This window comes from Neofelis nebulosa, chromosome 5 (assembly GCF_028018385.1).
Source record: "Neofelis nebulosa isolate mNeoNeb1 chromosome 5, mNeoNeb1.pri, whole genome shotgun sequence".
Classification (NCBI taxonomy): Eukaryota; Metazoa; Chordata; class Mammalia; order Carnivora; family Felidae; genus Neofelis; species Neofelis nebulosa.
The window spans coordinates 33791330-33813109 of record NC_080786.1 but is presented as its reverse complement, the minus strand read 5'-3'; the positions used below and the strand labels follow the sequence as shown (position 1 = coordinate 33813109).

The window sequence follows — 21780 nt, the reverse complement described above, 5'->3', positions numbered from 1 at the left end:
GTGTGCAGTTCAAGTCTAGTGTTCCCTTATTGATTTTCTGTCTGGATCTCTCCATTTTTGAAAGTGGGCTATTGAGGCCCAATGCTCTTGCTGTACTGCCATTTTTCCCTTTGGTTGTATTAATATTCACTTTATATATTTAGATGCTCTGACATTGGATGCATATATATTTACATTGTTATATTCTGTTGATGAATGGACCCCTTTATCATTATGTGGTGATCTTCTTTGTCTCTTGTAACCGTTTTTTACTTAGTCTTTTTTGCCTGACAGCAGTGAAGCTACCCCTATTCTCTTGGTTACCATTTGTGTGAAATATCTTTTTCCATCCATTCAGTTGCAAGTGTGCCCTTAACGTAAGTCTCTTGTAGGCAGCACACAGCTGGATCTTGTTTTTTTAGTCCATTCAGTCACTCTTTGTCTTTTGACTGGTGAATTTAATCCATTTAAATTTAAAGTAATTATTCATAAGTAAGGACTAACTATTGCCATTTTATTAATTGTTTTCAGATTTTTGTAGTTATTTTGTTCCTTTCCTCCTCTCTTGCTGCCATTCTTTTTTTTTTTTTTTGAATTTTTTTTAACATTTATTTTTGAGACAGAGAGCACGAAGAGGCAGAGAGAGAGGGAGACACAGAGAGAGACAGAACACGAAGAGGCAGAGAGAGAGGGGAAGAGGCAGAGAGAGAGGGAGACACAGAATCTGAAGCAGGCTTCAGGCTCTGAACTGGCAGCACAGAGCTCGACGTGGGGCTCGAACTCACGAACTGCGAGATTGGGACCTGAGCCGGAGTCGGACACTCAACCCACTGAACCACCCAGAGGCCCCAGCTGCCATCCTTTTTGATTTGATGGTTTTATTTTGTAGTGGTATGCTCTGACTGCTTTATCTTTTGCATATCTGCTGTAGGTTTTTTGTGATTAGTATGAAACTTACATAAAACATCTAGGACAGCGGTCTGTTTTAAGCTGATAACAACTTAATATCAATAGCATATAACTACTCTGTACATTTACTTCTCACTTACACCAGCCGGTGTCCAGTTGGATCTGTGGCTGGTTGTTGAGATCTGTGTGCCAGAGCCACAAGCTGAGTCAGCTGTGCTCTTTCCCTCAGTTCTGAGAGGGGTGGGACAGAAGTGGGCCTCCTGGGCAGCATCCTGCAAGGCTGGGGCAGTGGGTGCTCACTCTCTGTCCCCTTCCCCCGTGGGAAAAATTGTGGGCTGAGGAGGTCTCCCTTGGCACTGAGCTGTGCCACCTTGAGGGAGAGCTGATGCAGGTAAAGTGAAACTTCTCTGGAATGCATCTATTCTCAGGTGTTTATCCATTGAGGTGCTGGGTTTGTGGGCTCCCATAAAGGAATTCTCATCTGTGGAGGGTTTGAGAGCTGGAACTTCTTATTGTACGGTCTTGCTGATGTAACTTCCATTTTTTAAGTTTAAATCTTTGACCCACCTAAAATTTATTTTGGTTTAAGATATGAAATAAAGATTCAAGTTCATTTTTTTTTTTTCTAGGCAGTTTAACTACCTCTTGAACTCCATTTGTCAATAATCTATCTTTCTCCAGACTAAGCTTCCATTTTTCTCCCCCATGTCTGGGCTTTCTATTCTTTTCACTACTCTGCCTAATATGAGCCAGTACTTTTTAATTCCTGTAGCTTTATACTATATTGTATTTAATTAATTTATTTTTTAAAGTTTATTTATTTGAGAGAGAGTGAGCATGAGCAGGGTAGGGGCAGAGACAGAGGGAGAGAGAGAATCCCAAGCAGGCTCAGCACTGTCAGCATGGAGCCCGATGCAGGGCTCGAACCCATGAACCGTGAGATCATGAACTGAGCTGAAGTCAGATGCTTAACTAACTGAGCCACCCAGGTGCCCCCCGTACTATATTTTAACATATGGGGGCCCATTTGACAAACTTTTATCTTTTCCAGAAAACAGAATGGAAGAGAAAAATGAAGGAACTGCAGGGAGAGCACGCAGCTCAGAAGAGAGAGGTAGCCCTCCTTGGGTGGTCTGGGGGAGCTTGGTTTCCTGTGACCTCCTCTCATCCTATGGCACCCCCATCCTTCACCCCTACTCCTCTCGAACTGGTTGGCAGGTATTTTGTTGCTGACACAGTTCCTGGCAGCTGACTCCCCTCCATACAGAGAAGGCCTTGGTCCGCTGCCTAGACAGCAGCCTCCCAGGTCAGGAGTAGGGCCCCCTGGCCTTTTCTTCTGAACCCAACACTTGCTTTACACTGCGGTCCTCTCTGCAGGGACCCCTTCAGGCTCTGCGAGGAGGGTTGTGCTGATAACCTCTGATGAATTGCCTGGTCCTTTCATGTTTGGGCCCTTCTTTGAAACCCCACCCAGGAGAGAAGCACGTGGCTGTGGACCTCAGCTGTAGTTCAGAGGGAGCCCAAATGGAAGGGCTCAGATACTGAGACCAGGGAACAGAGAGCAGCAGGCCTCAGGCTGAGAAAACAGCTTCTACGAAAACACCCCTGAGAAGAAAGCAAATTGAGGAGGAAGCCAATTAACAAGAGCCCTATGTTCTGCCTGTAGAAAGCTCAGAAGTTAAAAGTCTCAGATCAGAGGCTGGCACGTGATAGACACCCCCAATTCCTGTAATTTCCATCTTGGTGGTTTTATTTTATTTAAAATGTTTTAAAATGGGCAATACACTTAAATTTATTCAAAAAGCAGAAGAAATATGTTAAGGTACCCTCAGTAAAGTGTGCTGAGATATATTAAGGTTCACTTCCTCCCCATCTCCGTCTACCTGCCCCCAAAACCCACCCCACAGCTGACTTTTATTGCTTTCTAGTGTAGTTTTCTAAAGTTTCTTTATGCAAACATAAGTAGTATTATCTTCTGTCTGCTCTTACAACAGCATGTGACCATATTTCCTTCACCTTTTGTTTTTACCTAAAAACACAATTTGAGGACTTTTGAATGGCCTCAGGTTATCTGACTGTGCTTCAGTGGGCAGTCACACTGGACAGAGAGCCTTTTTGCCCTGATCTTAGGGGCCTGAGTTCAATTCTTATTTTCCCTTGAGTGAAGCGTGGACAGTAGTCAATCTTGTTAGAAAGCCACCTGTGCAGGACTGGCAGCCCCCTCCCCTGCTTCAGGTGAAACTCCGGCCAGTATTTGCCTACAGGTGCAGGCCCTGCAGATCCTGGGCAGCCATAGGTCCCTGCGGACATGTGACTGACTCTCCTGTGCCCACCAGCTGCAGGAGCAGAATGAGAGGCTCCAGGCCTCCCTGTCTCAGGATCAGAGGAAAGCAGCCGCCCAGGCCCAGCGCCAGATCAGTGCTCTCCGTGCCCAGCTCCAGGAACAAGCCAGGCTCATCACCTCCCAGGAAGAGATGGTAGGTCTGTCCCTCTTCCCAGCCAGACCTCGGTGCCCCTCGACCTCTGCGAGGATCTCCTTCCCTTCTCTGGGACTCACTACTGGCACTGGTCTCATTAGTCAGGCTCATTAAGGAGAGAGAAAGGTCCTCAGGCTTCAGGGGCACAGAATGGTGAGGATGCAGCCTGTCTTTTTCCAGGCCGAAGATGTGCCTGCTGTCCTTAGGGGCTGTGTTACTGGGTTCACACTAACATCAGAGACCATCTAAGGACAGGCACCTGGTGGGTACTTGGCTTAGTACTTCATTTAAACCTCACTCTTCAAGGCAGATATTGCTGCCTCCTCATTGTCACTTGACAGATGATGCAACCGGCTGGAGAAGTCAAGTGCCTGTCTTGCATCCACATCAGACACCCTGTAAGAGCCAGGGGAGGATTCAGCCCTGGCCAGGCAGTGGAATACACAGCCTGTGTTCTTTTCACTGTGTCCACAGACATAATTTCCTACCCAATACCCTTTTCATAAGTGAACACCCTCTGGTGAGGTCGTCAGATAAACTGGTATGATGAGAAGTCACTTACTCACGAATGCCTCTCTCTTAAAACTGGCCCCAAGACTCTGCACCTGTTGCTCAGGCTCAGCTCCCTCTTCTGAGTTCCAGGTCAGCAGAGAAGTGTATCTGTCCTCAGAGGGGCCCCTCTGTGGCCTCAGGTCCTTGCCATGGTTCTGATACCCCCCTCCACACAGATTCTCTAGGCACAGCACTTCCTGTCACTATCTAGTTCACTGTTCTTGTTCCTGCACGCTAGCTGTTTGTGCTCTTCTGTTTTCCCAGCCATATTTCAGCCAGGTGTCTAACCCCGTCCCTTGCTGCTTTTCTTTTTACTGCACAGCCCCTCCTCCCACCTCTGCAAACACTTAGCTTCACTGCTGTGGCCACCTCAGAACCAGTCTGGACATCTCTTCCTTCTGTTATCCAGAACTCTTGTTTGCAAATATTTCACTTAGGAGCTCATTGGTTAAACATGGATTTAGAATAGGTTAATAGGGGGTTATTTTTATTGTAAAAGAAGTGACAGTTGATGGCCTTGGTTTAGCAGCAAAATTATGCCATTGGAAATCCAGGCTGTTTTTCTTTTTACCATCTTCAGTGTGTTGACTTCTGTTCTCATGCTTGACTCTCACAATTGCAAGATGGCTGCCATAGCTCCAACCATCACAACCATATTCAATAGAAGAAGTGGAGGGGCGCCTGGATGGCGCAGTCGGTTAAGCGTCCGACTTCAGCCAGGTCACGATCTCGCGGTCCGTGAGTTCGAGCCCTGCGTCAGGCTCTGGGCTGATGGCTCGGAGCCTGGAGCCTGTTTACGATTCTGTGTCTCCCTCTCTCTCTGCCCCTCCCCCGTTCATGCTCTGTCTCTCTCTGTCCCAAAAATAAATTAAAAAAAACGTTGAAAAAAAAAATTTAAAAAAAAAAAAAAAAAAAAAAATAGAAGAAGTGGATGAAAAGGCCCCTTTATAAGACTTTTGCTTATGTTTTATCAATCAAAGCTGAATTACATGGGCAACTACAGCTGCCAAGAAGGTTAGAAAGCAAGTAATTAGTTTTACAGTCTCTAGAATAGAGGTAGACAAGGGAGGAAACATTTGGAAATGGACATTGGATGTGTCATTCATTGGTAGATAATAAAAAACAACTCAAGCTTAAGCAGAAGAGGGAATTTGTCATTAGGGTAGACAGGGTGTCTCACAGAGTTCATGGCAGGAGAGCAGCTGAGCCTGGGAATAAACTGGAACCAGATACATGAATGTGGTCAGGGGTTTTCCTTTGCTGTGTACCTTTCCTGTGTGTGTTCTGTATATCTGCTTCAATTTTTTTCTTTTATTCTGAAGATCACCTTTCACTTCATATCTGCCCCATGTGGCAAAACAAACAAGCAAATAAGTAAACAAAACCCAAACCAAAACCAGTTGGCTGCCACTGGCTCTTGACTTCACATGTTATCAGTTCAGAGTTCTCCTCCCAAACCTAGACAGTCAGCTCTGTGGGGGGTGGGGGTGGGGTCACATACTCATAAGCAGCTGTCCCATGTGCAGCTATGTGGAAGGAGGATGAAGAGGAGGGGGACCGTGCAGACAGTTTAGTGACCGTCCACATCACTCCTCCTTCCTCCCAGGGGGCACTCAGCTCAGATGCCTCCATCGTGGGAGGGAGCCTACCTTGCCCTGGTCGTCCACCAATTGTACCAAAAGTATTGATTGTGTCCCTGTCCCCCTCAGCTTGCATGGGGCTCCTGCCCTTCAAATCACAGTCCCTCTCTGAAGGAGGGGGCTTTCCCACCAGGGGAAAAGGCAGCACGATGCCATGCTGGTTGCTGCCATCCAGCCTTGGTGCCACCCCCCTCCCCCACTTATGGAGATGCTGTTGGGCAGTGTACTTTGAGCTCCTCGCTCCCAGGGGGAGGCACGGAAACAGTGGCTGTCCCTTCTTTATGGTGCTAGGCAGAGGCACTGCTCAGAGTAGAGTCCCCTGCTGGCTGTAACCTGCTCTCTTCCACATCTTTGTAGATCCAGACCATGTCTCTGAGGAAGGAGGAGGGTAAGCCTGCATGGGGTATTTTGTCTTGTCCTCTTCTCTCTCCTGTTCCCCACCAGTCAATTTGGAGAATGAGGGTGGTGATGGTGGTGACAGCAGCTCAGGGGACATGTGCTGTCAGGCTCTTTGGCTGGGTGAGGGAGGGCAGGAAGATATTTTCTTCTGGGACATATAGGGCTCCAGCCTGCAGTGGATTCTTACCTGGCCTGCTCTTCTCTGTAGGGTGGTGGAGATATGGGGAAGGGTGAGGATCCTGGGGGCAGTGATGGATGGAGCAGGGTTTGGGAAAAGGTTCTTTCTAACTCATCACGTCTGCGGTTTGGACCATCAACTTTTACCTTGCTCCCAGGGGGTAGCACGTTGTCCCCAAATCAGTGTGAATGTGGCCGGTTTAGGGAGTATGCTGTCTTCCTCTGCTGTGCTTGTGTGCAGGAGTGCACGTGCTGGCCTCTAAAGGGAGACAGTAACTGGCAGGGCACTGCCCCTGCCTGGACGGCCCTGGTCAGCCCCTTATGAAACCTGGCCCTTCCTGCTCCATCCCACTTCTTCTGTCCTAGCTCTTTAGCCTCCCTTCTGCCTTTACTTGAAAATCCACACATCTCTTCCCATCCCTGCCTCTAGGTCAGACGTTTCTTTCCCAGCTTTGCAAGCAGTTCAGAGAAGCACTGTCCCTGCGGCCCCAACCTTCCCAAGGGCTTCGCTGAGCACTTTGGATTCATGGTCTCATTACACTGTCCCCACAATTTAATGTGGGCTGGGAATTATCATCCTCATTTTCTAGATGAGGAGACTGAGGCTTGGCGAGGTTCTGGGACTCCCTGTGTTGTGCACAGCTGGTTGGGCAGGGCTGGACTGTGTCAACTCTGGTCTTTCTGGCTCCCGGTGTCAGTGTTTGTGACCATGGCTCCATCCCGGGTAAAGAAACAACTGGAGGGCTTACCCCTTCTTGCCGACACTCACGTGTCCCATGCTTTCCTCTGGGTCAAGGATGGGGTCCAGGGCATTGAGGCCACACTAACTGTTCCTGCTCTTCTCAGGGATCCACAAGGGCCCGAAGGCTACGGACACAGAGGAGGACTCTTCCGAGGAAGGTGAGGTCTTAGTTTCCTTCCCTGGTGTCTAATGCAGGACACAGATTTGTCCTCTTCATTGTTTAGTTTGTGTCTACTTCACTGTATCTGGCTACTGAAGCTGGGGGGGAGGAGAAGTAGGGACAAGGAAATAAGTATTTCTGAAGCCCCTTGTGTGTGCCGGGCACGTTACACACAGGCACTAACATGCGATCTAAATGGTCCACCGATGGGTCAGCGACTTGCCCAGAGTCACAGAGCCGGCAGGTGTGTGGAGGCAGGATTTGGAATGGCATCTGATGCGTAGCCTGACCTGTGTGCCTGTCTCACCTCCTCTCACCTTGGTCATTGTCTTGCGCTGCAGAGTTAGAGGACTCCGGAGATGGACAGCAGAAGGTGCTGGCAGCGCTGAGGCGAAACCCCACCCTGCTGATGCAGTTCAGGCCAATCCTGGAGGACACCTTGGAAGAGAAGCTGGAAAGCATGGGGATAAAGAGAGTAAGCTCCTGGGCTACTGTTGTGAGGGCTGCTGTCTATCATTTAGACACACGATGTTCTTAACCTGACAGATGCTTGATTGCTCTTTACAGTGTAGGCTTATTCGTCTTATTTGTTCCAACTGGGGTGCCTTTCATACCCAGGAACATGAGCCCACACAGCTTCCCCTCACCGCACGGCAGCAATGTGGTCTCTCTTCTCTGTTTCCAGTGGTTTCTTGGGGTGTCGCCCTGCATCATGACCTTTCTGTGCTCTCCGCTCATCTGTGTCTATTTCTGACAGAGGGAATTTAATTGGTTCAGTCTGCCCTCTGAAAGGGTCCTTTGGGTGAAGTGTCCATCATCAATGGCACACGTGGCCACGGCACTCAGCAAGTGGCTGTGGGTGAGGCAGGCAGTGAAAGCTATGTCTGGGACCCTCATGCCCGTGTTTAACCAGAGCATGCATTTTATCATTAAAGGCATCAATGACATATTTTATTAAATAAAAACACTAACCTTTGACTGTTTTCAACTACTGTTCCATCTAACTTTGGCCCTATGATCAGATTTGATTAAAACATTTCTTTCTGGGGTGCCTGGGTGGCTCAGTCGGTTAAGTACCCGACTTCGGCTCAGGTCATGATCTCACGGTTCATGGGTTCGAGCCCCGCGTTGGACTCTGGGCTGACAGCTCAGAGCCTGGAGCCTGTTTCAGATTCTGTGTCTCCTTCTCTTTCTGCCCCTCCCCTGCTTGCACTCTGTCTCCCTCTGTCTCAAAAGTAAACAAACATTTAAAAAAATTTTTTAAAAACCCATTTATTTCTTTTTTTAAACTTTTTAAAAATGTTTATTTTTGAGAGAGAGAGATAGAGAGAGAGAGAGAGAGTGCAAGCAGGGGAAAGAGAGAGAAAGACATGGAATCCAAAGCAGGCTCTAGGTTCTGAGCTGTCAGCACAGAGCCCGATGTGGCGCTCGAACTCACGAACTGTGAGATCATGACCTGAGCCGAAGTCAGATTCTTAACTGACTGAGCCACCCAGGTGCCCCCTAAAACATTTCTTTCTAACCTTGAATGAATCCTTATGGGCTCTGGGTGGGTGTCAAAAGCCCAAGCAACTTCCAGTAGGTCTTGGAAGAAAAATGTTTATTCATTTTTAAGAGAGAGAGAGAGAGAGAGAGGGAGAGAGAGAGAGAGAATGAGCGGGGGAGGGGCAGACAGAGAGGGAGACACAGAATCTGAAGCAGGCTCTGGGCTCTGACCTATCAGCACAGAGCCTGATGCAGGGCTTGAACCCACGAACCATGAGATCCTGACCTGAGCCGAAGTCAGATGCTTAACCGACTGAGCCACCAGGCGTCCCTGCAGTTCATTTTTCACACATTGTTAGGCACAGAGGACAACCCGCCTGGCATAATGATGGTTATGAGGTACAAATGAGGTACAAAAGGAGCAAGCTCTGGTCTCTGTCCTCAGATGAGTGGGGTGGCAGAAGGGCATGTCCCACCTGAGCCCCAAAAGCTGTGATGTCAATGGAGTTGTGCGTAGCCCCATTGCATCATCTTGCCATGCACGTTTTGATGCAGCTCCCAGACCCTAAACCATCACACTTCCTGCAGCGTGTGCAACCGCTGCCCACCCTGCTCTGACGCTCACCCCATCCTCTTCCAGAAAGCACTGGGTGCTGAGCACAGTGACTCCCAGGCCAGCAGCAGGTGCGAGAGCCTTAGGGGAAGGAGTAGGGGAACTTCTGTCTCCAAAGGGGGAACTTCTGTCTCTTCTAGGATGCAAAGGGAATCCCCTTGCAAACTCTCAGACACCTCGAGTCCCTCCTGAGAGCCCACCGGGAGCAGAAGGCACGGAGGTTTTCTGAATTTCTGAGTCTGAGGGAAAAGCTTGTCAAGGAAGCCACCAGCAGAGTGAAGCAGAGACAGAGACACATGGCCCCGGCATCCCAGTTGGACAGCGGGGCTCCGGGTGAGCTGGTCAGAGGGCTTGCTTGGGGGCTGGGGCTGAGAGGGTCCAGGCTTGTTTGCACACGAGGAGGGTGTACTTTCTGCCTCCAGCAGGGCATTGCTTGAAAGAGTGAGATGGCCGCGTCTTTGCAGGTGACTGAGTCCAAAAGTCCTCTTTTGGGGGAAACAGGGTCAAGGAGTGGGCCCCAGGGTCACCCAGGGAAGTTGGAGGAGAGCCGGTGTTAGAGCCTGTGGTTAGCCCTGAGCTTGCTGCCCCTACTTTGCAGGTTTACTTGCTTTGACCGCAAGTTGAACTTTGCTCCAACAGAGAAGAACACACACAGTTTCTGGCTCTGAAGCCAGGGATGTCAGTGCTGGGAGAGGGCCCAAGGCCTGAGAGCACTGGGGCTGCAGGCAGGGGCAAAAGGGATCAAATGCAAAGTCTGCTCCGGAGCTGTGGGAGGCTGGGCGAGCTCTGCCTACTGACACACCCTCAGAGCTCAGACTTGGTTCCCTGGGCTGGGTCACAGCCACTGCTTCGCCCCTGGAGGTTGTGACAAGGAAAGGCCGGGGCGGGGGGGCGGGGGGGTGGTTCTTGGGGAGGATTCAAGTGTGTGAGTGGTGGCCCTCCAGTCTCTGTCCTCGGGGAACTGAGGAAGCAAGGGAACTTGTGTTCCTAGGTTTGAGAGTCCCCTGTTTCTAGAGGATTTCCAGATCCACCGAGCTGCTGAAATTAGGGGCCCGGGGGAGGGGGCTTCAGGGGGTCTGAGGCTGTTTGTGCAGCGTGGTGCTGCAGCTCCTTTTCCTCATGAGTATATACCAGGGGGCTATTGATTGTCTTATCGCCTTGTGTCCAGGCAGACCCAGCCTGAACTCCTCATCCTAAGGAATTTCCCAGAGTGTGGACCACATTATCTCTGGGGACGTGAGAGATGATTTTAGTTGGTACGTGGACCAATAATTCTAGAATTTACTAAGGCCGATCCGTGCCAAGCACAAATCCTCTGCTGGGAAACCGGCCCAGACTTGGTGATGATGGGGCCAAGCACAGGGGTGGTGGGTGCGCGGCAGAGAGAGGGGACCGGGAGGCACGGCAGAAGAAGGAAAGCATCCTCTGAGGACAGGCTTCCAGAAGAGGAAAGGTATCTTGCTCCTCCAGGCACCCCCTCCCCTCCAGCCCTTGCTCCTGTGGTCAGAAAACCGGAGTGAGAACCACCCCCTTGCCTATCTCCCCTTCCCTGGTCCTGGGGCCCTGCCGTCTCCAGGGTATGTCACAGAGGTGTGACGTGAGCACTGTGTTTCCACAGCATTTTGCAGACCTCTCTTTCCAGCTGGATGCCCACATGCTCGTTTTCTAGGTCCCACGAGTGCTGCATGAATGCTCACCTCTGATCTCCACTTAGATTGTGCCTCTTTGGTTTTGGGGCAGAGCTGTGGGATGTAGCAAGGCTGTGAGTGGCAAGAGCCCTGGATTTGGGGTGGCTGATGACCTGGGTTTGCAGGTACCGCTGACTTGCGTGGAGCTGTGGGCCCTGAGTCCCTGGATCTCTTGCAGCCCCTGTAAAGTAGGGAAAACGACACTCTCCTAAGGCATCTGGGGCCAGGTGGGTGCTGTGGGTAAAGTGCTTAGCTTGGTGTCTGTGTGCAGTAACTGTAGCTATTCTTGTTACTTTCCGTCAGCGAGTCTGTCTGCTTTCCCCTTCTCTCCAGTCTGTTCTTAGAAGGTCCACTTCTGTGTAAATGCATTCTCTGAGAGTGGTGTATTTTTAGCGTTTTTGATCTTGAACTGCAGTAAGAAACACAGTTTACCTGTGACAGTCCACACACGTAAGAGTTTTGTGGGAAAGTACTCTGATACTCTGCGATGCCCTTCTCTTCGCTTTCCATAAAAAAAAAAAAAAAAAAAAAAAAAAAAAATTGCTGATCCTGGATACCCCGCTGGGGAATTCGGAAAAGGGAGGGGCTGGGTCTGAGTGCTTGCCTTTATTTTTTTTTATTTTTTATTTATTTATTTAATATTTTTATTTTATATTTTTATTTATTTTTTCAATATATGAAATTTATTGTCAAATTGGTTTCCATACAACACCCAGTGCTTATCCCAAAAGGTGCCCTCCTCAACACCCATCACTCACCCTCCCCTCCCTCCCACCCCCCATCAACCCTCAGTTTGTTCTCAGTTTTTAACAGTCTCTTATGCTTTGGCTCTCTTCCACTCTAACCTCTTTTTTTTTTTTCCTTCCCCTCCCCCATGGGTTTCTGTTAAGTTTCTCAGGATCCACATAAGAGTGAAACCATATGGTATCTGTCTTTCTCTGTATGGCTTATTTCACTTAGCATCACACTCTCCAGTTCCATCCATGTTGCTACAAAGGGCCATATTTCGTTCTTTCTCATTGCCATGTAGTACTCCACTGTGTATATAAACCACAATTTCTTTATCCATTCATCAGTTGATGGACATTTAGGCTGTTTCCATAATTTAGCTGTTGTTGAGAGTGCTGCTATAAACATTGGGGTACAAGTGCCCCTATGCATCAGTACTCCTGTATCCCTTGGGTAAATTCCTAGCAGTGCTATTGCTGGGTCATAGGGTAGGTCTATTTTTAATTTTCTGAGGAACCTGAGTGCTTGCCTTTAAAGGACTGAGTTCCGGGAGGATTTAGTGGGTCTGGGTGGCCCATGTGGTCCTGTTGCGACCTCTGGTGGCAGCACGGTCTCCCTGCAATGTTGTCTGCACTCCAGCGGCTGCAGCCTGGGTGGGTAGAGAGGATGTGTGCTCTTGGCGAGGTCAGCCCCTAGCACTACACGGGGAGGGTTAAGCTGCTGACAAGCTGGGCCCCTCTTCATTTTTTTGGTTAAGTTTCTTTATTTGTTTTGAGACAGAGAAAGAGAGTGCGAGAGCAGGGGAGGGGCAGAGAGAGAGAGGAGAGAGTGAGAATTCCAAGGAGGCTCTGCGCTGCCAGCACGGAGCCCGATGTGGGGCTTGAACCCACGAACCATTAGATCATGACCTGACTGAAGTTGGATGCTCAACTCACTGAGCCACCCAGGTACCCCACGGGCCCCACTTCAGACCTGCCAACTCCTGTGGGACTCGTGGAATGATGGCATGACCCTGGAAGACCAGCTGCTCTCCCGGTCTGTGCTAGAACTGTGGGTCCCAGCCCTGAGTCTGGCCAGCAGCAGGACTCCTGCGATGGGGGCGGTGGTCATATTTGCGCTGGTTATCATGGTACGCTGCGACAGACTGATTTGTCCATTTCTAGTGTGCTGGAGCCTGTCTCTACGTCCTCTTCGGGCTTGAAGCCCCAGATGCTCATGCCTTGGAACTTATTCCTATCTGTGTTTCTAGTCAAAAGCCAGCAGAACCCACTGGCCATCAAAGAGGCCCAGCCAAAGTCCAGGACGCTGCATGTGGCATTGCCATCTAAGCCAGCAGAGCCACCCATGACAACTCTTCAGAGCCGCAGCAGCCACGGTCCTGGCCTGGCTCCCGTGCCCACCCCTACTCCGCGCCCCAGAGCACGTGGACCCTCCGGCACCTCTGCTTCCTCAGGGCCCGGGCCGAGGTGAGCCCCGGACTCCGCACTCCCCCTGGGTCTTGGCAGTGGCTCCCAGCCTCAGGCAGCCCTGATCTGGGCTTCCCGCAGGCTTCTGCAGACAGGTGAGGGGCAGAGACAGATGTGAACAGGAGAAGCCTCAGTTGGGGTCCATCCTGAGACCTCACGAAGAGATTGGGGTCCTTTGCTCCTGGCCAGGACAAACCCACCCCTACCTTCCCCATCTCTTCCTTAAAAGCCTTAGTTGCCACGCCGGAAAGGCTGGGTCCTCATCTTCTAACAGAGTTGCTGGTGTGTCTGCTATGCTCCAGAGTGACTCCTGGCTATCATCTGGGCCCGAGGAAGGAGCAGGGCTGACTTGGGGCAAATCAGACATGCTTGCAAGTGGTGAGGTTTGGCTTCCAAAGCTTTTCTGGCCCACGTAGCCCTCATTTCTTCTTGTCCATGACAGTACACCCCCATTCAGTTCTGAAGAGGACTCAGAAGGAAATTCCGTGCAGCGGACATCTCTCCAGCCCCCACGAGGTCCTTCCAGGATGGGGCCCCGGCCAGAGGACAACTGGGACTGGTCTGACACAGAGACGTCGGAGGGGAGTGCCCAGCCCCCTGAAAAAGGCTCAGGTGGGCTGGCTTCCTCAGGTGAGTGATCTGGGACCACTGAGGTAGCCCTTCTCCAGCCCAGATTTCTCTAGTCCTGGAAACACTCTTTTTCTTTGGGTTCTCTGATTTGGCAACTCATTGTGACTTGGAGAGAATGACTGTCCCTCCCATCAGGTATTTTCCTGTGGTTGCAGAAACAGTAGAAGAAGGATAGAATCTGAGTGAGTTTTATTTTGCCCCTTGTTTTGTCATTGAATTGCTTAACTGTTGGAGGTTGGAGGAGCTCACTCCTTTTGTCCTCCACATCCTTACCATTAGAGAATGAACGTGGTGGCCAGACAAATGGAGATTAAAGTGTTGTTCTATTACTGGAGACAGTGCCTAGTAATGCTAAGGCATAGGCTTCCTCTCAGAGCCTGATTGGCTCCTGAGGCCAATGTGGGGACCCCTCCAGCCTCCCCAACCCAGATTCTCACCGTACTTGTGGCTATATGGGGTGGGGTCAGCAAAACCACAGAGAGGGCTGAAGTATGCTGCTGTGGGGACAGTCCAGCTGGCCTCCAAACGTAGTCACAGGTGCAGGGAGCATATCAGAAAAAGAAAGATGGCCCAGGGGATGTTGCAGTCCCTCTGCTTGGCTACTCCAGTGGATAGGAGAGGTAAGAAAGTGTGGGGGGCGCTGAGAGGGTGTCCATGCTCTGCTTGCCCAACCTGGTAGAGGAGGAACACCTTCATACCACGCATGAGGTGACGTGTGCCACACACAGTGTCACTGATGTCCAAACTAAGTCTCTGACACCTTATGTTACTTGTTCAAGGTCCCAGAACTAATAACGTGAAAAACAGATTCTGTATTATGTTTTTGATGTTAATGTGTTGGTGGCATTTTTTTTTTACTTGAAAAATAAATTTTTCCCAGAAAGAACTGCCTTTAGCCATTTTCCTAATTTTGAGAATATCCACACAGTCTTTTATGCTTCTTGAGTTCATTAGTACCAGATCAAGGGGTTGTGGTTACCCAGTCAACTATCACTGCAGTAAAAGTAGCCTCCAGGGCAAACCAAGGTTACAATGAACATTTTGAGAGATATAGTTGGTTGTAACACATGCAGTCTCACACAAAGAAAGTTTTTGTAACAAAAGAGTAATGAAAAGTGTGGTTTTCCAGCTAACCTTAAGATGGAGGGTGACAGCTTCAGAAGGTCACAGTGAACCTTCACAGCAGGCTGACTCATTGCCACCAATGGTCTTAGGGACATAGTGGCATTTTTACAGGAAAGTTCTTTGTCCTTTTCAGCAAAGAGATTTAGCAATTTCACTTGATGAAAAGACATCATAGAAATTTGAGTTAAATGTTATGATTAACTGGAATGAATATATCCATTAAACTTGTCACTTTAAGATTTTTTTTAAAATATTTTTTAATGTTTATTTATTTTGACAGAGAGAGAGAGAGAGAGAGAGACAGAGCATGAGTGGGGGAGGGGCAGAGAGAGGGAGACACAGAATCTGAAGCAGGTTCCAGGCTCCAAGCTGTCAGCACAGAGCCCTATGCGGGGCTCGAACCCATGGACCGCAAGATCATGACCTGAGCCAAAGTCAGATGCTCAACCGACTGAGCTACCCAGGCACCCCGTCACTTTAAGATTTTAAAAAAATATTTATTTATTTTTGAGAGAGAGAGAGAGAGAGAGAGAGAGAGAGAGAGAGAGAGAGAGAGAGAGAATGTGAGCAGGGGAGGGGCAGAGAGAGAGGGAGACACAGAATCTGAAGCAGACTCCAGGCTCTGAGCTGTCAGCACAGAGCCCGACATGGGGCTTGAACTCACGAACCGTGAGATCATGACCTGAGCCGAAGTCAATTGCTTTAACTGACTGAGCCACCCAGGCGTCCCTAAACCTGTCACTTTCTATCTAACAGTGTACTACAATAACTAATTGAAAATTTTTCTTCTGAAACAACTAAGTCAACTCCCATTCTTTCAAGACTTTCTTTTATTTTTTTCTTTTTATGTTTTTTAAATTTATTTTTGAGAGAGAGAGAGAGAGAGAGAGAGAGAGAGAGACAGAGGATCCGAAGTGGGCTTTGCATTGACAGCAACGAGCCCAATGTGGGGTTTGAACTCATGAATCGTGAGATCATGACCTGATCCAAAGTCGGATGCTCAACTGACTGAGCCACCAGGCACCCCTCTTTTAAGATTTTCTTATAAAACTGTTAATGGAAAGGCCTGCAGCTTCTGGCTTCAGTTGAATTTTCTTTTTCTTAATTTTTTTTTAATATTTATTCATTTTTGGGAGAGAGAGAGACAGAGTGTGAGCAGGTGAGGGGCAGAGAGAGGGAGACGCAGAATCCCGGAGCAGGCTCCAGGTTCTGAGCTGTCGGCACAGACCGTGATGTGGGGCTCGAACTTGTGAACCACGAGATCATGACCTGAGCCAAAGTCGGATGTTTAACCGACTGAGCCACCCAGGCACCCCTTCAGGTGCATTTTCTAGCCAAGGCTTAAAGAACATGGAAATGAAGAGTTTTGTCTTTTCAAAGTCATCAAGTGGAAACTTTGGAATATAAGCCCATATCTGAGCAACCTGTAAATTCCATGCTCTTAATGGATTCTGCAGAACTTTATCTTGTCCATAGCATATTCCAAGCCTGCCAGTCCATCAGAATCCACCAGAAGTAAATCTTTGGAGAAGTACCGATGGCCACCAGGTTGGGCAATAAGATGGAAAGGTGTTAGAAGTGGGAGTCAGGAGTCCTCTGATAGTTTGGGTGCTGTCACTTGTTACCCGCTTGTGTGAGGGGTTTTGGTTTCTTTTCTATAAAATGAGGTATCAAGACAAGACAATGAGAAGTGAGGAACACAGTGCCTCGTACATAGTGGCCCTTAACAAACATTTCTTGAGGGGCGCCTGGGTGGCTCAGTCTGTTAAGCGTCCAGCTTCAGCTCAGGTCATGATCTCACCACTCGTGGATTCAAGCCCCGCATTGGTCTCTGTCCTGATGACAGCTCAGAACCTGGAGTCTGCTTTGGGTTTTGTCTCTCTCTCTCTCTCTCTCTCTGCCCCTCCCCTGCTTTTGTTCCATCTCTTTTTCTCTCTCTCAAACATAAATAAACATAAAGGAATTTAGAAAACAAACATTTCTCCAATGAGTCATTGAACCAAGGGCTGTTGGAGCCCCAGACGGCTGCTCAGAGCCTCAGACGGTTGAATCCTACAAGGCCATGGTTAGCTCCCTGCTTCCTGGCCATTCTTGAGATCTGGCCATCCGCCATGGTTTACCATGTCACCAGGAGTCTGTTGATAGTCTTTGTGCCTTGCTTAGCCCCCCTTCCTGCATGGAGTTTGCAGAAAGCCTGTCTGGCCCTCAGTCCTTCTGTGATGATTTATATTTATGATATTTCTTCTCATCTCAGTGCAGATGTTGAAGGAGGCTGTGTCTGCACGTTAGTCTTGCTTTTCATGTACCAAGTGAGCAGAGGTTCTGCCTCTGCCTCCCATTTGGAGAGAAGAACAGCTTTCTAAGCCTCTGTCTGCAGCCATGTTGTTAAGTGCAGTTATATTTTTAGGATGGTCAAAGCCTTCTTTTTCTGGCACCCATTGGCCTGGGCCTTCTCTCTATCTTCACCCCTCTTCTTTGTGGTTACCCTTTCTTCTTCCTCCTGACCCTTCTCTACACTCCCTCTGTCCACTCCAGAGCCTGGTCATGACCTACAAGGATGAGGCATTCATTCTCTGGAGTTTTCCCTCTGGTTGCCTTCCAGGAACCCTGGTGCAGTCGCTGGTCAAAAACCTTGAGAAACAGCTGGAGGCTCCAGTGAAGAAGCCTGCTGGAGGGGTCAATCTGTTCTTAATGCCCAGCGCCAGCCCACAGAAGGCTGCCGTGCCAGGAAGGAAGCCCCAGGTAGGGTGCAGGACTCTTGGAGGTTGCCCTGCCATTTCCCACAGAGCCAGCTCTGAGTTTGGGGGCCTGAGGTGGGGTCTAGTGAGTGTCAGCCTTGGCCCTAGTGGGACATCACAGGTGACCTCACTGTCTCCTCTGTCCCTGCCCAGGTGGAGGGGTGGCCACTTTCAAATGCTTTTTTTTTTTTTTGTATCTCTGTTGACATTAAAAAGCCTTTTGGTTCATTATACAAGCAACTGCTTGTATAGGTCACTTCTCCTGGTCACTCACGCTCCCATTTCCTGCCTCTGACACAGCCTGGACCTGACTCTGTGCCCAGCTGCTGGTAGTAGCTGCTCTCCTGGCTCTGGTTCACCCCACCACGGGCTTTGCCCCCTTCCTTCACTCAGCCGAGGCCCCCAACACCAGGCTGAGTGCGGAGCAGACTTCTCCTCAAGGGCAGGCATTGGAGTGGGCGACAACATATAATGGGAATATTTAGATATTTCATTCTCAATATTCCAGGCCATTCCTCATCACTAAGAATGCCTTGGTGGCCTTGCTTCTCTGAGGCTCTAGCTGCTGTCAGACTTAGAGCTCAGATGCTCAGACTCCCCAACATTACCGTTCAGACGCCCTCCTCACTGCCTCCGGTCAGGGAGTAACTCCCATGTGCCCGTTACTTTCTGGGGCAGAAACATTTAGAGCTCTCGCTACTTCACATTCCTGTATCACCTTTTTCAGTCAAAAAGGTGCCTCCTGGGATGACCAGAGCTATTGCCCTAACGGTCTGAAGTAGTGGGCAATCACTTTCTTAGGAGACCATGTTCTTATTACATAATGTGCTTGGTTTATTATGCAGCCCATGTGCATTGGTGAGTATCTAGTCCAGGTGATTAAAATAAATTTGCCCCTTTTCCCCTGGGGAAAGAGGGTCACTATCCAACAGCAGGCTTAGCCTGCTGCCCTGGGCCCGGGGTGGTTCTGATTGCTTGGCTTTACGTTCTGGGAGAAAATGCACAGGATGTTCCTATCAAAACCCAGGTAGCCCTCAGTGCCAGGGGGTGGGGCACTGAGAGCTCTGAGGGGTGACTGTGGCTCAGGGGTACCCCCGGGCTCTTGCGTTGGCTGCAGCCCAGACCCTTTCCAGGCTGACGGTTCCTGGTCCCCAAGAGCTATCCTCCTGCTCCTTTGGTCAGGGTATTAACCAGCCCCGCAGAAGCCATCTGAGGGCAGGTGGGGAGGGACTTTAGCCCCTGCTGCATTCAGGAAAGTCAAGGCTCTGGGCGTTCAGCTCCATCTATGTGGGGGATTGAAAAATCTAGACAAAGTTTAGATGATAAGAGCAGCCTGGTTTGCTGTAAGCCTTTCCAAGGAGCTTGCCTTGGTTTGGCCAGTGGAACTTCAGGAGCGTTTGAAATCACTCTGACCCCAGGTCTCTGAAGCAGGTTTTCAGACAGGGAAACATGAAAAAGCAGGAGAAGGAATGTCTCCCAACTGCTTCTTCCAAACCTGCATTTTGTCCCTGTGTCTGTCCAGCATTTTCATCCTCCCTTGTCAGAATGCATTTTCTTCTCCCCCCTTACTTCCCTGCAGCTTTCAGATGATGAGACTGACTTGGAGATCTCTTCCTTGGAAGATCTCCCCCAGGACCTGGGCCAGAGAGAAGAACTGAAGCCCCTGTCTCGCTCAAAGCCGCCGGAGAAGTTTGGCACCAGCCCTTGGAGCCCTGGCCAACCCAGGGTCCCTGCCTGGTGATCCCACCCCAGAACCTGGCTGGGGCCAGCTCAGGGTGCCCTCCCCCCCCCCCCCCCCAACACAAGAGGCTACTAGGCTGCTCTTGTCTTCACCAGTAACTGAGAGGTCTTCTCTGGAAGAGAAGGTCTCTCTGGAGATAAACATAGCAGAAGGGGGATATAATTTCTCCTCTCTTGCCTGTGAGGAGGGGTCCTGTTTCAGAGCTCCAGGGGCACCTGGCTGGGTGCTCCCAGTCCTATGGTTTGAGAAAGGGTTATAATGAGCCCTTTCCTCCCCCCACCTCCATGTTCACTCCAGACTGAAGGAGCCACTTGATCTTTGTGACGTATTGTCAGTCTGTGGGAATGCTGTGGAGAGGAGCCTTACTTGGTGTCCTTCTAGGGACACATATGTCTCAGTCAGTCATTCAGTGATTGATCCAAAGTCATTTACTGAGTGCTTGCTCTGGGCCAGGTCCTCCAGGCTCTCCCTACCTTGCTGGGGTGCTGGCAGAGGTGAGTGGGGCAGAAGTACTGGGTAGTAGTCTAGTGACAGAGATTAGGGTGTCATGGGAGCATAGTGAGGGCCACCCAGTGCAGGCTTGGGAGATCTTGGAGAGACTCCCAGAGCTGAAGTCTGGCTCTGCTTGCTTATGGGTGGGAGAGAGGGAGGGAGGGCGGGCCGCCTGGCTGGGGCCTCATGCCCAAAGGACCACAAATTTAATCTTTGACATTATTTCTAAAATTAGGTTGTATATGTAACCACTGTATTTTTTTTTTATGTAAAAGGTGTTAATTTATCATATGGAAACATTTAAATATAGTACAATGGTTATAACTTGCTTGCAATCATTATTTTTGGAGCTTCAGCAGGGGCACAGGGGGGCGAAGGCACCTGCACCTGTGTTGTGGCAGGTGAGGTCCATTGGGATGTGGTTGCCAACGTGGGGTAAGGAGGGCCAGAGCTTTGCTGGGCTGAAGTGGGAGGAAGCAGGATCGGCAGGGAGAGCCCTCCGAAAGCAATGCAGGTCCCATCACCGTGAGAGCAGAGGGAGCAGGAAGCAGGAGCAGGCGGGGAGTGGGGGGGGCCCAGACTGCCGCTTGGGGCTGACATCTCCACCAGCCCAGTGGGAGCTGCCGAGCAGGGAGTCCCTGTTGGGCAGAAACGGCCAGGCCCTGGAGTCCTCACCCTCTCGGCCTACTTCATTGCTTGTAGTTGAACAGCAGCGTTTTGCCTGAAGGGAGACCCATACCTGTACCTCCAAGAGGACTCCAAGTTCATCCGCCCACCTAGCAGAGATGATGATCAAGACTTTGAGCATGCAGCAAAGGAAGGGTTTAGCGAGCGGCAGCCAAACAGGGAGACAGGAGGACAAGCCAGAAACCGCTCTCTGAAGGAGGAGAGTCAGGGCAATTTAAAGACAGACTATAATGGGGCGCCTGGGTGGCTCAGTCGGTTAAGCGTCCGACTTTGGCTCAGGTCATGATCTTGCGGTTTGTGGGTTCGAGCCCCGTGTTGGGCTCCGTGCTGACAGCTTGGAGCATGGAACCTGCTTCGAATTCTGTGTCTGCCTCTCCCCTGCTCATGCTCTGTCTCTGTCTCTCAGTAATAAATAAGTGTTAAAAAAATAAATAAAGACAAACTACAAGAGGGCTGGGTAAAAAGTTGCAGCTGTACTTACTAGTCTACAGCTGCGATGGGTCACCTAGGGTTACAGGTTTCAGGAATAGTGTCCTCAAAGTCCACGTCCCCAACACCCAGCCTCGACCGCTATCAGCTCAACTCATGGGCAGTCTTGCTCCATCCATCTCTTCCCCTGCCTTGGGTCCCTTGCCCTTCCCTGCCCTCCATCCAGTCTATGTTTAGCCTCTGGGTAGAGGTGCTGCTACCTGGCCAGGCCTGAAGTTCTGGTGGGAGGAACCAGGGGAAATGAAGGAGGAAAGGCTTTGCAGAGGGCAAAGGGCATCTGGGGGCGGGGTGGGCTTGGGGGCTTGTGGTACCAGGCTGCTCAGCGAGGCCAGAGCACAGCTTGTGAAGGGCCTTATGTGGGACTCGGGGCCAGTGCAGCCCTGGCCAGCTGGAGGGTGAACTCCCTTTGTGTAACTCACACCTTTGAGCAGCTGAGGACGTGTGCAGTGGATGATCCCAGTGAGTGCGTGAGGGGGAAAGGGGCACTGAGTGGGAAGTGTGGTGGGTTCACCCCCCTCCCAGGATTCTCCCAACAAAGTCATGTTTTCCTAGTCACTGGGTTTGGGCAAGGGACGTGTAAAATTATGGTGCTCCCCACCACCTCCTGGTTTCCCCCCCCCCACCTCCTGGTCTCCCTCCCCACCAAGTCTTGGTCTCCTGCAGCCCCGACATATGTCTGATGTCAGCCCCTACATCACACATGCACCTTGGGGGTCTCTGCTTTATGGCCTCAGGGTGGTCTCTGATGCTGTGGGAGGTCGCATAGTCTTTGCAGGTGCAACCCTGAAGTGCAGGAAAGCTGACACCAGGGCAGCCCACGACCAAGGTGGGAGGGTAGTTGTTGAGTAATCGTTCCAGCCTT

General features: G+C 50.2%; 1 protein-coding gene across 6 annotated transcripts in view; it reads left to right on the top strand.

Moving 5' to 3' along the window:
* Window positions 1–20068, top strand: part of DZIP1L (DAZ interacting zinc finger protein 1 like) — a 42914-nt gene extending 22846 nt beyond the window's left edge. For all 6 annotated transcript variants that reach the window (XM_058729988.1, XM_058729986.1, XM_058729990.1 and 3 more), the window contains 10 exons: window positions 1940–2002; window positions 3225–3365; window positions 5915–5945; window positions 6980–7033; window positions 7377–7510; window positions 9274–9466; window positions 12800–13016; window positions 13459–13646; window positions 17374–17513; window positions 19089–20068. In XM_058729988.1, the coding sequence (XP_058585971.1) occupies window positions 1940–2002; window positions 3225–3365; window positions 5915–5945; window positions 6980–7033; window positions 7377–7510; window positions 9274–9466; window positions 12800–13016; window positions 13459–13646; window positions 17374–17513; window positions 19089–19250 (1323 nt within the window). In that variant the 3' untranslated portion in view covers window positions 19251–20068. The remainder of the gene's footprint in view (window positions 1–1939; window positions 2003–3224; window positions 3366–5914; window positions 5946–6979; window positions 7034–7376; window positions 7511–9273; window positions 9467–12799; window positions 13017–13458; window positions 13647–17373; window positions 17514–19088) is intronic.
* Window positions 20069–21780: the final 1712 nt, after the last annotated feature.